The sequence below is a fragment of the Alligator mississippiensis genome, chromosome 6 (genome assembly GCF_030867095.1).
Source record: "Alligator mississippiensis isolate rAllMis1 chromosome 6, rAllMis1, whole genome shotgun sequence".
NCBI classification, from domain to species: domain Eukaryota; kingdom Metazoa; phylum Chordata; order Crocodylia; family Alligatoridae; genus Alligator; species Alligator mississippiensis.
In genome coordinates this window covers 81,628,547-81,644,804 of record NC_081829.1, presented here as the reverse complement: position 1 = coordinate 81,644,804, position 16,258 = coordinate 81,628,547, and the positions used below count along the sequence as shown (strand labels likewise).

At 42.9% G+C, this 16,258-nt stretch overlaps 1 protein-coding gene across 1 annotated transcript in view; it reads right to left on the bottom strand.

The window, feature by feature from the left end:
* The window catches only part of DHX32 (DEAH-box helicase 32 (putative)), a 37,839-nt gene extending 31,379 nt beyond the window's left edge, over positions 1–6,460 (bottom strand). Inside the window, exons 1-2 of the mRNA XM_014611366.3 lie at positions 4,424–6,460; positions 1,128–1,321 (exon numbers count right to left, since the gene is read on the bottom strand). Of these exons, the coding sequence (XP_014466852.1) occupies positions 1,128–1,321; positions 4,424–4,693 (464 nt within the window). The 5' untranslated portion in view covers positions 4,694–6,460. The remainder of the gene's footprint in view (positions 1–1,127; positions 1,322–4,423) is intronic.
* Positions 6,461–16,258: the final 9,798 nt, after the last annotated feature.

Sequence of the window (16,258 nt, the reverse complement as noted above, 5' to 3'; positions counted from 1 at the left end):
TTTTTATACTATTCAGACTCTTTTCAACCAGTTCCTTTTACAATAGTTCACAGTTTCGAGGAGACTTTGTGACACTTCTTGGATCAGGTTTTTACATATGTGATATGACAACTTCTGGAATATGACTCAGTATCTGTTACTATGTAATTTCCATGAAGAAGATCTAAGCAGCCTGCCTACACAACTACAGGAAGGTGCTGTACAAAAGGAGTATTACACAATTACAGATGGTGAGGAAAGGACACCCAAGGTAAACAGCTAAGCACTTGTCCTCCTAGGTCTGGTTTTGGAAATAGTGAGCACCCACTGACATTATTGGGAATGGTGGTGGCAGAGAGCATGAATCGAGATCTCCATTTTACATATTGTTGCTATTTTAATCAGGGAAACGAATGGAGCTCCCTAGTAAAAACTCCCCCAACTTTGCGTTAGTTCAAAATCAAAAGCTAAATTGTGTTTAAAGCCTGTATATCGTTAACATATTTTCTTGCTTTATCTGAAACCCCTCCTCCAAATTCAGCTTTCCCCATGTTACCAAGTATCTTTTACCACCCATCTTTTTTTTTTCTCATTATCATGTGTGTAATTATTATTGCTTTTAATATAATGGTATTTTCTTTGCTTTGTTTCTTCATGATAGAGTTTTATGGGTTGTTTTGTATTCCTACCCCTATGTATGACCAGCCAATTAGTAAGTTTAAAACAAACAAAAGGAAATTCTTTTTCATGCAGTGTGTAATTCAAGTGAGGATCTCACTGCCACAAGATATTGTGGAAACTGACAGTTTAGCAAGATTCAAAATTGAACAAATTCTCCCAAACATAGGAGTTAGGGGTATAACCTCTGAATCTGATCTGTCTAGACCTTAAATGCTGAAGGCTGCAAATGGGAAAGTAAAAGGGGAAAACCCTGGTCACTCTCCTTTTCAGTATCTACTCTGCCACTGTGACACAGGATACTAATAATTGGCAGTTCTTATGCTCTTATATTCTTCTTTGTCCACTCCTTAACAATGCTGTGGCGTGGTAAATGGCTAAGATTTCACGACTCCAGGTTTTGACTTCTGGTGCTTCATTGCAAGAAACAACTGTAGCATACTGTTAGAGGGATTAACAATTACACAAACCTCAGGATTGTTTCAGTGGTGCAGCAGCTTTCAAATGGGATGACATAACCCACTTCATGGCCAAGGTTGACATCCATCTCATCAGCTACATGTAGTGCCAACCAGACTGCTGTCTGCTTGTGCACCTGTGTGCAGACTACCCCTCCATATCGATACTGGACAGAAAGACAATACTCAGCACACCACTGAGGAATCTTTAAAACAAAGAGGAGAAACAAATTCTTTATGTAACATTTTTAGTATTATAATAAACTGAGCTTGCAATCCAGTATTTATATTATAATACCTATACCATTTGAGCATCTGTTGCTTATTAGCCTGACTACTGAGCGCTGAAGAGCATCTTAAATAGAAATTATCCACCTAGATAAATGTCAAGACCTGAAATCTGTCAAATGATAAAGCAGTGGAGTATGGGGATGAATAAACTCAGACTAGGAATCAGTAAAGCGACAGAACAAAGAAGGCAGATCTGACAAGGAGCTAGGGTGGGGTGGAGATCTAGGACTGGCTGTGCAAAAAGGCCTAGACTAAGGATCTGGGGATGAAAGTGGAGGGGAAACTAATTACTTGAGGAGCCTGGAGAAGAAGATTACAAGCCACAGCAGGGAGGAGAGAATAATTGGAAGGGGGGAAAGTAGGACTTGATTGTAAATGATACTACAAAGAGTAGGAGCAGGAGTAGAAGAAACTACCTGTGCTGGGTTGAGAAGACTAGTTGAATGTAAGCAGGGGAAAGTGCTGGAATTGAGGCAAGATTGAGAAGGGAGGACTAAGAGTGGACAAAAATCAGTGGCGGGGAAGATGGGCACAGACTAGGGCAGAAGAGGTCAAGCCTCGGAGAAACAAGCAGAAAAGTCTGTGATCACTGAAGCCTGAGTCACTTCTAGAGCCTGAAACGGGACCCGAGAGTCTTAAGTCCAACTATTCTCTGCTGCCAGCAAATATCTATGAAATCTACTGGTGAAGTGTGTCCTATTCTCTCTGGTTCTGATCTGCCTGTGGATTGATGATGTACTGCTGCTCTCAATGACACTCTTAACTCAAATGGCAAGGATTTGTACAGTAGGTGCATCTACATGTGTGATTAACTGTTCAGCAGACTAATTTGCTATGGTGTAAAGTGTTACAGTCTACACGTGCAACACTATTAGACTGCAGCAAAGCTAGAACTGTTGGAGAAATGTAAAAATAACTGTGCCTAAATGCATGTGTAAATGCTAACTGGCCCATAAATTGCACCCAGACAACCCAGGCAGCAGGGGGCCAGACCTGCCGCCTAGCCAAACAGCTCTTCTCTATGGGCATACTCATGCCCCAGTCAGCCACCTGCCAATGCCATCACCCGGAGCCCAGGGCTGACCCCCTGACCCTACTGCGAACCCGGGGCAGCTTTGCCCCAGCTCAGACTGGTGTGCTCCTGGGCATACATGTAGATGTTGTGCTTAAGAGCCATTAGCTCTGGCACAAACTGCACCAGAATTTATTGTGCTGCACTAATTGAATGTGTAGATGTACCCACTAGGTCTAAAGGTTCCAACCCCGCTGATGAGCCCTGTAGGAATAAAAAATACTTCCCCATATGATTTCTATTTCTCAGTCTGTGTCTTTTAAAAATATTACATTAGAAAAACATAATTAAGGATGCTATATGAAATATTTAGAAGCTAGGAAATGTCAAAATTAACTTGGCTTATGCAACCTTAATTTGGACACTTTGGGTGTGTCTACACATGCATATTAATACTATGCAATAAACTCTAGCTGCTGCATTTACACGTATACCTGGGACTGCAGCAAGTTGAGCTGGGTCGGAGCAGCCCTGGCTGGCAGGTGATCTGGGGGACTAGCCAGCCAGCCCGGGGCTACTCTAACCTGGATCAACGTGCTGTAGCGGGGCTGGCTGGGGCACAAGGGTGCTTTAGTGTGGGGCTAGCCAGCAGGCAGCCCCTGCAGTGAAGCATCTTTGTGCCCCAGCCAGCTGGGTCAGCCTCTACATGGGGGCTGCTGCAAAGTAAAAAAAACTCTGTAGAAGGATAGTATTTGTATTTACAAGTACTAGCCTGCTGCAGAGTTTATTAGTGTACTCCAGCCTCCTAATCCTGCACATGTAGATGCCAAGACTTTTACCGAGGAGTTAATTAGTCTACTCTGCAGTAAATGTCTCAAGTAGACACACCCTTTGTATCCAAATTTTAAAAAATTCTGTCATGATTTAAATTCAGATAAAAATAGAGAAAGCAGAAAGCACATATAAATGTCAAGGGGTACAAAAAGAAAGAAATTAATATCTGGATGTCCTGTGGAATAGCACAAAAAAGGCAGTTACTGTTCAATATATTTATTACGAACCTGGACGTAAGGTACGCTATGATGGTCACATTTTCTGACTGAAAAATGTTTAGGTTAGACTAGAGAGGAGCTAACATGTTATGTAACTTGAACCAACAGATGGCTATTCCATGCAGGTAAACGAGAAAAATACGATCTACATACTGATAGAATCACCAGTGCTTTACAGAATTTTCTAAGGGGACATTTCTGAGTATTTAGTACAGGACTCTTACGATGTGATAAGGACACAGATATTCTACAGAGAGTGTATTAATAAGAGTCTGATGTTTCTCTACACAGTACCTCTCACTTCTTGCTTTGGGTACTTTTTAATTATTGCATACTGAAAAAAATTCAGTGGCTGAAACTTTTCAGTATTTGTCTTTATCCCACTACTTATAAGACACATTCTCTTTCCTGACAGCCATTTTAATTAGATTATCAGGAAAAAAGTACTACAAATATACAAATTGCATATACAAATGTATCTGATCATATGTACAAATGTATTTGATCATATTACTCTCCTTTGACCATTCATATTTCCCTTTTCTGCTTAGGCCCCAATCTTTCATGTTATAATGTGTGGGTCCCTGTGCCCACCCAGAACATCACTAAGGTAAACAGAACTCTGCATGCCTGAAAGGATCCACTGTTATGTTTTTACTAAACTCCTTAGGGCAAGGGACATTTAACAGAACCATTATGTACAATACACAAAACAATGGGGCCCTGTATTGCCAGAAGCCTCTGGATCACAGCATAGCACTAAATCTTTGCAACAAATATAAAAACAGCAGCAAGAATAATGAACAGTAAATTAAAATAATTATTTCTGTTTTAATAATTTATCATACTATTAGTAAAAGGAGGACATTTGCTTTTGAAAAATATACTCACTATTAAAGATTCAAGAAATTAAATTAAGTAACCAGAACATGTAAATATTCTCTAATACCCACCTGGGAGCTCTTGCCACTTTTAGCATCTCCCGATACAATCACAATTTGATTATGAAGCAGAATTTCCATGAAAGCATATTTTACTTTCCATATTGGAAGTTCTTCTCTTTCTTTCAGAAGTTCATAATAATGGGAAGAATATGGCAAACCATCAAAAGGATTCATCTCTAAATCTTCTTCACATGCTAACATTTTTTCTTCTTCTCCATTACTGGAATCAAGTAATTCAGTAAAGCAGTGCTTCTCTGAAGGAAAGGTTAAAAATTCCATTTCGCCCTCATGTATTATTCCCAGCAATGAAATACGGATGCTGGAACACTAATGAAGATCTTTCTATTAATAAATCATGTAAACCCTATAAACTTTCAGAAATCCATTGCAATGAGGTTCAGAATTAATATTCCACAAGTCTTTAGTTCAAAAGTTCAGCAAACTTTCAGGCCTGGAGTGTTCTGTTTGCTTTCTTTGTTGTCTGTTTGCCACCACTGAGACTGTTCAGATATCCAAATGGTTTCGAAAATAAGTTTTTAAAAACACAGTGCTAAAACCAAGACCCCACAGTAAAAATGGTTAATCCAAAAGGTATTTAAACAGAAGCTGATTACTTTCAGCATTTTAACAGCATGTGAAGTCAGATCATTAATAACGGTCGGTCTGTTTCCTCACGCTGCGGTCAGCTACTTGTAGGCCGGTCTGGAGAATGATTAGGCAAAGAGTGTGCTGAGCCTGACCTTCATTGCACATGTCTGCATCCTGATTGATTGTGAATAGAAAGCTACAGGGGTGATTATTGTGATTGTGAAGATGGTCATGTGGTTGACTAATCCCATTACAATGGAGTTTACCATTGGATATAAAAAAAAAGTTTGTGAAAGGGATGAGTCAGAGTGTGGAGTGAATATGTGTTGTGATAGAACTGCTATCTGAAAATATCACTCAATAAAAAGGCCTTTAGGTTTAGGCTCAGCACTTTTCATTTAGTGCTTTCCTGTCAGGTTTTAGAGTGTCAAAATATGAGAGGGATTTTATACATAATTTTATTAAACTGCAGGTGAAATTATGGGAGGCCATTTACAGTCTTTGCTCTAATTAATTAAGAAATCTCAAACATATTTCCTAAATAAGACAAGAAAGCAGAAAAATAAATCGATCATAGTATTGCAAGGCCATCAAAATGCAAAGGAAGGACAACAACTGTACAAGTGAAATAATTCCAAGTATTAGCAATCATTTTAGCTCTTGCAAAATATCAAACTAACAATATTTGGCAATTAAATGACTGAAAATAGTACAGAAGAATCCCTGATCATGAGTGATTTCAGCACTTCTGTAATACAAATAATAAATAAAAAATGCATATTCATTTTGGAAGGGGCTCTACTCTTGAATCAGCTGAAACAGGCAAGAAGAAACATTTGTGTCCAATTTTTTGTTTAATATGCAAACCCCAGACAAATATAGTTCAATTATATTCTAGAACAAATTATGTTCAAGAATGGGCAACTAAATGGCAGATAAAATTCAAAGTGTAAAGTGCTGTAGATGGGCAAAAATAATCCAAACTATGCCTCCCCTATGATGGCTCTAAGTTAGCTGTTATTACATACAAAACATAGAAAACAGATCTGGGAGTCATTGTGGGCACTTCACCGAAAACATCTGCTCAGTGCTCAGCAGCTGTTAAAAGGTAAACAAAATGTTAGGAATTATTTAGAAGGGAAATTTAAACGAAACAGAAAGCATCATGACCCTTTATGGTGCATCCTTGAATACTCTGCCCAGTTTTGTCCCCACACAACCAAAAGGATATAGAAGAACTAAAGAAGGTATAGAGAAGAGCAACAAGCGTAGTTAGTGGTATGGAGGGCCTTCCACATAAGGAGAAACTAAAAAGACTAGGCCTGTTCAGTTTAGAAAAGATACACTTGACATGAAAGGGGACATGAAAAGAGTTTACAAGGGTGTTTGTAGATGACACTTTAAAGTGGGTTTAAAGTGGGTTAAATGTCTTTTGCACCACTTTAATGGCATTGCTGTTTGCACATTCAGTGGCGTATTGCACGTTAATTCCAGCCTCTGTAGCATATTCAGCAGCATAATGCGCCTTAAATGACTTTCGGACGCAGCAAATGACTGGGCCGCTGCAAAGTAAAACACCTCTGAGGAGTTTTCGTTTCTTATCCTACAGCCGTGGAGGGAAGCACCGGGCGCTGTGTGGCTCAGGGGCTGTGGAGGCAGACTGTGCAGGCAGCTGGCAGCAGCCTGGGAAGGCAGGTTCCACAGAAGGAAAAAAAAAGTGGCGAGCCTGATCTTTTTTTTTCCCCCGGAGACTTCTTGCCTGCCTGAGCTGCGCGGGGGCCTGGTGCTTCCCTCCATGGCTGCAGTGCCCCCTGGGACTGCTGAAGCCGGGTGCCTGCGGGCGAGTGCTGCCGGGGTGGGGCGGGGGGGGGTGCCGCTTCCCTGGAGGGAAGCACCAGCCCCCCCGCCACCCCCAGCTCAGGGACCGCTCTGCCTGACAGCAGCTCGCTCTCCACTCCCCATCACTGGAGAGGCAGGTAAGGATTGGGCTCTGACATGGGTGTGCATGACATGGGTTTACTTCACCCTTAACTGAAGCGGTGTTTTTAAAAAGCCACCACCACTTCAATTTAGGGAGACTTAAACCCCCATGTTGTGTACAAATGCCCCAAAGTACTAAATGGTGAAGAGAAAGTAAATAGGGATTTATTATCACAATACAAGAACTAGGGGTCATAAAATAAAACTGGTAGGTACTAAGCTTAAAACTAATAAAAGGAAATTCTTTTTCACACTGTGTGCAATTTAAGTGTGGAACTCATTGCCCCAAGATGTGAAAGCTGACAGTTTAGCCAGATTCAGAAAGGGATTGGATAAATTCTTGAAGGAAAGGTTAATTAGTAGCCATTGAGCATGAGAGGTAGGGGTACAGCCTCAGAATCAGAACTTCCTAGAGACCCTATAAGAGGCTGCACGTGGGAGAGGAACAGTGGAAAAAAACCTGATCATACCCTGTTCCTGCTCCTTTTCAGCATCCACTGTCTGCCACTGTATGATACAGGATACTGGGCAAGATGGACCTGAAGTCTGACCTAGTAAATGGCAGTTTATACACTCTTGCCTGTTGTCCAGCAAACAGGCTGCTGTTTGGCACTTAAACATCATGGGTAAAAGATTATTTTCTTTCCCCTGTAGCAGGTTGGCTTTTCATACATGTAGCAGCATTAGCATCTACTTTTATCAGGAAGTCATCTAGTACAACCCTCTGCTCACAGCAGGACCATTCCCAACTCTATCATCTCAGCCAAGACTTTGTCCAGCTGGGTCTTAAAAGAATGGCAATTCTAGAATCTCTCTGGGTAGCCTGTTCCAGTGCTTTAATAGAAAGAAAGTTTTTCCTAATATATAACCTAAGCTTCCCTTGCTGCAACTTGAGACCAGTGCTCCTTGTTCTGTTCTGCCACCACTGAGAACAGTTTAGCTCTGTCCTCTTTAGAACCATCCTTCAGGTAGTTGAAGGCTATTATTAAATCCTCCTCACAGTCTTCTCTTCTCCAGACTAAATAAGCCCAGTTCCCTCAGCCTCTCCTCATAAGTAGGGACCTACAGAAACTGCAGTGAGACAAAGGGATTTTTGTGGGTGTGTCACCGCCTGCAGAATCTATTTTGCAGTATTTTAATGAGCCCCCCTTGCTGCTGATTGGCCAAGGTGCCCTGGCTGCCCTGCCCCTTGTTGATGATTAGCCAAGAGGCAAAAAGCGTGGCATAATTAAATAGAAAAGTCTGTGGAAATACCAAATAAATTACTTCATTATTATAAATCTAAGTATTACATTTAAATCTAAATTGAAATATATTATGAATATAAATGCATACACAATATGAATTGTAACGAATATCATCATTATTTGTTATTAGCAGTCTACAAAATGTTTAATATTACTAAATAAAGCTAACCTTGATAGAAACAATTCATGTTAGTAGTTGAATGCTGGCATGCAGCATCCACCGGCAGTTGCAGCTGACATCCTCTGTCTCTGTGGTGTGAACACTTGTCCATATACTGAGATTGCAATTCTGTGTCCACCGAATTGGTTGGAATGGGAGGCAGCATTTTGCCAAATTGTAGAGATGTGGAAACCAATCAGAAACAGAGTTCCAGAATACAGTTACAGTCAAAAGTATCTGGCACTCTTTGACAAAGTTCATGTAAGCAGCACATTCCTTGTCATGCTCTTTCTGCCATCCAGGGATTGATTTCAGTAGCTGAGGGCAAAACTCAGAAAAGGCACCTGATTGGGGTAAAAAATGTGAACAGCACTGAAAAAGGAGGCAGCCAGTTTTTTAAACTTCAATGGCAGTGACTGAACTTGTAGTATTGATTCAGTTTTGCAGCTATTGCCTGGAACAGTTCTTGTCTCTTCTGGTTTTAACATTGACAGTTTGAACGTTGTTGTGATGCCATGTCTTCGATGCTACTTACCAAATCCATCAGCTATTTGTGTGCTTGGTGGATGAAAGCATGATGACATTCAAACCATGTTAGAAACACCATGAATCAGATCACATTTTCAGCACAAACTTGATCTTCAATGTCGCCCTGTCTTAATAGATCACAAAGTTTAATCATGCACTGTGTGCTGGGTGTGATTTCAAGCTCCTTGCACACAAATTGCTGGTAGTACTTCATATTCTTTGCATGATAACAAACTGTGTTAAACCACAAATTCCACCTTGTAAATGCTGGCTCTGGTGGAAGTAACATTGCCGATGGACTGCCTGTATCGAAGCTCATAGCCTGGACATTTAAAAGAGGAAACCAGACTATCCACATTAGGGAAATGTGTGTGTTAGATGTCACTTGTTAAAGAATGTGTGCATTGCAGGTGACATGAATTGCATTGGGCATCATTCCACGGAGCACATCAGAGAAAGCTTTGCACATATACATTGCATCATCAGGCAGAAATGCTGAGATCTTGTTAAATTCTAAGCCGTAGTTTATGACAGCACTTACTACAGCTTTTGCCGCAGTAGAAAAATTGACACGCAAGAGAACAGGCTCTGTTTGAAAAACAGGCAGCTCGTGGTCTGTCCAGTTCCCAGGTACAAATAAAATGTGCAGAACATAGTTATCTTGGGCATCTGTTGCTTCATCTGCTACAATCAAGATTGATTCATATTCTGCCAATGTAGATTTTGTAGACTGAACATGCTAAGCAATTACTCCTGGTAGATAATCTTGGCGAAACTTGTTTGCACATGGGAAACTGCCAGCATTTGGCAAGTGTTTGTTCAAGTAGTCCCTTAATTTAGTGTTATCAATTTTCTCCAGAGGAATGTTGGCAGCTGTGAATGCCTCCACTAGCACGAATGTAGCCTCTTCTTGTCAAACCACTTTCAATGGTACTTTTAAAGATTGAGGACATAATTGCTTGTTTCTTGTTTTGACCCTCAGCCTCTGCAGCAGCCTTTTGCTTTATATGCAATTCGGACTTTAAATGAAGATCAATGCTGTTTTTTCCTTGACACATCCAGAGTCATCTTGCAAGATGAACAAAACAATTTACGTGCATGTGCGTGCAGGTAAGTTCCTACAGGGAACTGCCTTACATGATCCTGACCTGAAATGTATTTAGCTTTCTTGGATTTCTTTTCACTCATCATCTTCAGACTGCAGCATTGCTACAGCATTGCATCTGGCTTCTTAAAATATGGAGCCAAAACCCTTTTGCTTTCTTGACTGGCACCTTCCACCAGCAAGAGGAAGAATAAAAGATGCTGAAAACAGCCTTAAGGGGCTGCACCTGGCCAGGAGGAGCAGGCTGCCTGGAGCCTAGGGTTACCAGAGGTAGGCAGCCACCAGGAATGGCCCAAGAGCAGGGCTCCAGGTTGGTTGTTTGCTTTGTTTGCATAAGCCTGCGGGCTCTGCAAAGCCTCTAAGGGATAAGAGGTGACCAAAAGGAGAAGCCTGTGAAGACCTACTGGAAGTCAGCTAAATGCATGGGCAACTGATGCAACCTGAGTCCCCCTGTGGCCGATCTCACTGACTGGGGGGGTGGGAGTCCCATGGCCAATCTCGCTGAGGCCCTATTGTCTATCTTTTGCAGTGCTTCTCGGGCAAGATTGGCCCCTACTTGGGGAGCTGTTAGACATGTTTGCTGAAGGGCCCAAGCCTACTCTGAAGCCCAAGAGGGAAGGTCTCCTGGGGGAATCTACCTCTAAAGAAGCGGGGGGTAAAGAAGGATACCTTAGAATGGAGGAAGATGAAATTGGCCTAGAGCTGGAATCAGGCCAGTTAGCCATCAAGCATACTTGTGAGGATGGGTTCCTCAACATGTATGAGGGAGGCTTAGCCAAGATCAAGGATGAGGTTGTCCAACCTGACCTGGTTCAAATGGTACCTCGCTTCAAGGTACGACAGGGTTTGCTTTACCGTATTGATGAGGGGTGAGGGCCGGGGGTAGAAGTGGCACAGCTATTAGTGCCAAAAAGGTATCAACAAGCCTTGATATGATTAGTGCATGAGCTCCCTATGGGAGGACACTTGGGGAAGATAAGACCCATGAGTGGCTAGAAAATTGATTCTTTTGGCCAGGGATTAGGCAGGAAATAGGCAGATTTTGTCGGTTCTGTCCAGAGCGCTAACTTGCCCACCCACAGTGGCCACCATATGCACCTGTGGTGGCTATGTCACTCATAGAGGAACCATTTGAGAGGGTAGAAGTTTATATTGTTGGCCTATTGCCATGGAGTGCCTCTGGGTACCAATTTATTATGGTACTGGTTGACTACGCCCCCCGGTATCTGGAGGCGGTACCCCTGTAGTCAGCTAATGCGGAAAAAGTAGCAGAAGAGCTGCTGCTCATCTTCACTAGGAAAGGCCTTCCAAAGAAGATTTTAATAGATTAAGGAAGTAATTTTATGGCCTAGGTTTTTAAGGAGGTATGTGAAACTCTCCGAATCCAACACCTGCAAATGTCAGTTTACCACCCACAGACAGATGCCCTTGTCAAATAGTTTAACTGCACTTTGAAGAGCGTGCTTAAAAAAGTGGCTGGGCAGGACACTCAATGATGGAACAAGCTACTCAGGCCATTAATGTTTGTGTACCATGAAGCTCAGCAAAGTGCCATGGGATTTTCCCCCTTGAGCTGCTGTATGGTCATCATCCATGGGGGTTGTTAGGCCTGGTTAAGGAGGGATGGGAAGTACAACAAGGCTCTGCCCACAGTCCCGTGGCCCATGTCTTGCAAATGAGGGGAAGATTGGAGGCAGCCTAGTCTATAGCCAAGGGGCCCGGGAACAACAGGCAGCTAGGTATAACCTCAGGGCATATGAGAGGCAGCTAGAGGAAGGCGACCAGGTGTTAGACTTATTGCCAGATATCTAAGTTCCTTGCCCAGTGGCAAGGGCCATATGAAATAATCTGCAGAGTTGGTCCAGTAGAGGCCATATGGCTGGGACAACAGTTTACTGCACTCCAGCAGTGGCAGTTAGTGCAGGTAGTGTGGTCCTTCTTGAAGGTGTTCATAACTTGCCCTGGGAAGACTGCTTACATTGAGCACCTACTCATCAATTTACATTCCCCAGCCCTTGAACCATTTTTGTTTACCTTCCACTTGACTCTCCAATTTGCCTATGTCCTTTCTGCAGTGGAGGGTCCAAAACTGGGCACAGTACTCCAGATATGGCCTCACCAGTGCTGAATAGAGGGGAAGAATCACTTCCCATGATTTGGCTACACTCCTACTAATGCAGCCCCCTATGCTGTTAGCTTTCTTCACAACAAGGGCACACTTAGCTCGTATTCAGCTCACTGTCCACTGTAGCCCCTAGAGCCAACCCTGGAGGTGTGCGGAGCCCGGGACACATCAGCCTGTGCAGGGTCTGTGGCAGGGGGTGGCGAGTGGCCAGGGTGAAGCTGGCAGCATGCGGAGGCCGCATGGAGTGGTGGTGCCCTTGGCAGGGCCTGTATGGCATGGTCTGTGTGGCCCCCAAAGCACGGGGCCCAGGGCAGTTGCCCCAGTTTGCACCCCACCCCCAAGGGACGGCTCTGGCAGCCCCCAAGTCCTTTTTTGCAGAGCTGCTGCTTAGCCTGTCGGTTCCCTGCCTGTACTGGTGCAGGGGATTGTTCCAACCTAAGTACAGGACGTTGCTCTTGTTCTTACTGAATTTCATGAGATTTCTTTTGGTTCAATCCTCCAATTTGTCTAGGACTATATGAATCCTAGCCCTACACTCCAACATTATCTACTACTCCCCACAGCTTGGTGTCATCTGAAAACTTGCTGAGGGTGCACTACATCCCATCTTCCAGGTTGTTGATTAAGATACTGAACAAAACTGGTCTCAGAACCAAGCCCTGGGACACTCCACTTGATACTGGCTGCCATCTAAACATCAAGCCATTGATTACTACTCCGATAAACTCAGCAATCCAGCAGTTTTCTATCCATCTTATAGTCCATTCATCCAACCCATACTTCCTTAGCTAGCTTGCAGGAATGTTGTGGGAGACTATATAAAAAGGCTTATTAAAATCAAGGTATATCACATCCACTCCTCTCCCCACATTCACAGAACCAACCATCTCTTCATAGAGGGAAATCAAGTTGGTCAGGCATGACTTTCTCTTAGTGAATCCATGCTGACTGTTCCTAATCACTTTTTCCTCCAAGTGCTTAGAAATGCATTCCTTGAAGACCTGCTCCATGATTTTTCTAGGGACTGAGGGGAAGCTGACTGGTCTGTAGTCCCCTAGACCCTCCTTCCCTTTCTTAAAGATAGGCACTATATTTGCCCTTTTCTAGTTGTCTGGGACCTCTCTTAATCACCACGAGTTTTCAAAGCTAATGGCCAGCAGCTCTACAATCACACTGGCCAACCCCCTCAGCACCATCAAGTGCATCATGTCTGGTTGCATGGATCAGTATACATTAGCTTTTCTAAAGAGTCCTGAACCTGTTCTTTTGCCATTGTTGGCTGCTCACCTCCTCCCCAAACTGTGCTGCCTGGTGCAGTAGTCTGTTACCTTATTTTGCCTGTGAATATCAAGGTAAAAAAGGCATTGAGTGCTTCAGGCTTTTCCATATTATCTGTCACAAGGTTACCCCCCCTCTCCTCCCCCATTCAGTAAGGGGCCCGCACTTTCCCTGATCTTCCTCTTGTTGGTGACATATTTGTAAAAACACTTTGTGTTACCCTGCACGTCCCTTGCTAGCTGCAACTCCAATTGTGCTTTGCCCTTCCTGATTTCACCTCTATAATGGGTAGAAAATGGCATTTAGAGGTTAGCTTTTGGAAATTAGCTTGTAGGTAAAGTAGATATTGTATTAGAATAATGATCCTGGGGAATGGCAAGGCTTAATTGATTTTTAAAAGCCTGTTTGTAACAAAGTTTCCTTCAAGGCCCACTGTGTCTGGTGCAGGCATGCAGACACATGGGCTGGGAAATGAAAGGGTTGTACCACACTGTTCCATAACAGAGATAAGGGACTCTGCAGCGTTGGTGCCAGGTCACAGTGCCCAACTGTAGGGTCCTGAGATTTCCAGCTTTGGCGAGTAGACCAAATTAAAGGACTCAGGAAACAACCAAATTAGGATGTGTGCATGTGATGGGTTTGTGAAACAAAGAAATATGATGACAGGACAGAACGTGGATGGTACAACAATCACAGGGAGACCAATCAACAATGCTCAGAGATGAAGAGTCATCAGAGGAGAGAAAGAATACAAAAGGAGGTATTTCAGAGCAGCAAAGGGTCCCCGAGAAGGGAACCTGAGGCCACCATGGATAGAAGGCACACCACTAGCCTGTCTCACCCACCCCACTGGGGGAAGGTGGGCGTCAGCCTCTGACCTCCAGGCTGATGACGTGAATTCAAGAGAGAACCTCAGGGTGAAGCTTGCATACTGGCCAGATGTATCTTCCCTCTGTGACAGCTCTAGGACTGGTAGATATAGAAGTGTTTGCATTATTCTTATCTATTATCACTATGTATCAAAAGAATTTACCTATTATCGAGTGGAGAGGTTGTGGTCAGTCTGAGGGTTTGGGTCCACCTGGAAGGTATCTGGGTCATAAATCCAATGCCAATACCTGCATGCCATACTCTTCCCTAGTCCAAGTTTCTTCTTCTTGTAAGCTTTGTTTTTGTATTTTAGTTCATTAAAGAGTTCCCTGCTAAGCCAAGCTGGTCTTCTGTCATATTTACTAGTCTTCTTACTCATTGGGTTGGTTCATTCCTGCTCCCTTTGTAAGGTTTCTTTAAAGTACCACACGTTCCCCTGGATTCTTTTCCCCCCTCAGATTGAAGGGATCCTCCCCATCTGTTCCCTGATTCAGTTGAAATCTGCTTTTCCGAAGTCCAGGGTACCTTCTCTGCTGCTGTCCTTTCTTCCTTTCCTCCCAGTCCTGAACTCAGCAGTCTCATGGGGCACTGCTTCCCAAGTTGTGGAAGTAGTACTTCTACATTCCTTAATTCTTCCCTGTTTGTGAGCAGCAAAATTCTGTTGTTATAGTACCTGTTCTGTTGCTATATTTATACTTATAAAATACATTACAAATTATCCATACTAGGTGAGTAGAGACAAATGTGATAGAGACCAGTGACCTTTCCTGTCCTGGCCTCAACCATACAATTTCTGTGGAGTCTGAAACTTGCAGAACTCCTGTCTGCTGCCAGCAATGGGGCTCATAGGACATATTCAGAACCTGGAGTTGGTTAACTAATGGTTTGGCCAAATCCTATCTTCACGTTTTACGATGAAGTGCTGTGGATTCTTTAACAGTTTATTAATTTATTTACTTCATGTAAATCAGTTTCCTCTGCAAATGTTTCATCCCATGTGTCGGATCCAAAGCTTATTGCCTTCACTGAGCTTTAAATGAAGCCCTGTGTGAGCTATGAGACATTGTTTTAATTTAGTCAAGCCATAGCTAATTAGACACAAAGGATTTTAGAAAATAATTGAACTCTGAAGTCTGTATCTGTTTCTTTGTTTACTAGTCAAATATTTTAAAGTATTCTCAAGGGCACTGGCTAATTTTTGGGACGAATCTTGGAGTCTTCAGTCTTGGCATTCATTTTGGGAAAGCGCAGGTTGTATTCCAAATTCCAACTAGTAACAACTGTCTGCAACATTCAGCAATTCTACGGAAACGTGTAAATATATTCTTTTCTCCTCCTTTCTGCCTCATTCTCTTGTCCATATTTTCAGAGGGCTTTCATGGTAAAAATGTAGCCTCAATAAAATAGTACTATACAATGAACATGATATATGCAGTTGAGTTACATCATAACAAATTGTGTGTAACGATATGCTTAACTAGTAAATATTCCTTTTTCATGTACAAGAAATATATTTAGTAGGGACTTGTACCAGTACATTAATTGGGAACTTTTCCTCAGGAAAAATTAGTTTGAAACTAGGATGACCATCCGTCCCGGTTTGGCCAGGGCAGTCTTGGTTTTCAAAGGCTGGCCCCAGCCGATTGTTGAAATTTATAAGAGACTCAGAATTGCAGGGGTGTGGGGCATGGTCCAGTGGTGCGGCAAAGCAGCATAGTGCACCAGGCAGGTAGGTGGGCAGGCACCACTGCTGCCCACTTGCCTGGTGCACCATGCTGTTCTGCCTCTGTCGCTGCCTGCAGCAGCACTACTGGCTTGGGTTGGGGGCAGTGTCCCAGATTTCCCATGGTCCCATACGGTCACCCTCTCTCAAACTGCTCTGAGCTATTTCCTTACCGAAAGTTGTCTCAGAGGAGATGGGACAGAAAGGTTTCTTGAAAGTTACTAAGAAAAGCCAAAAGAA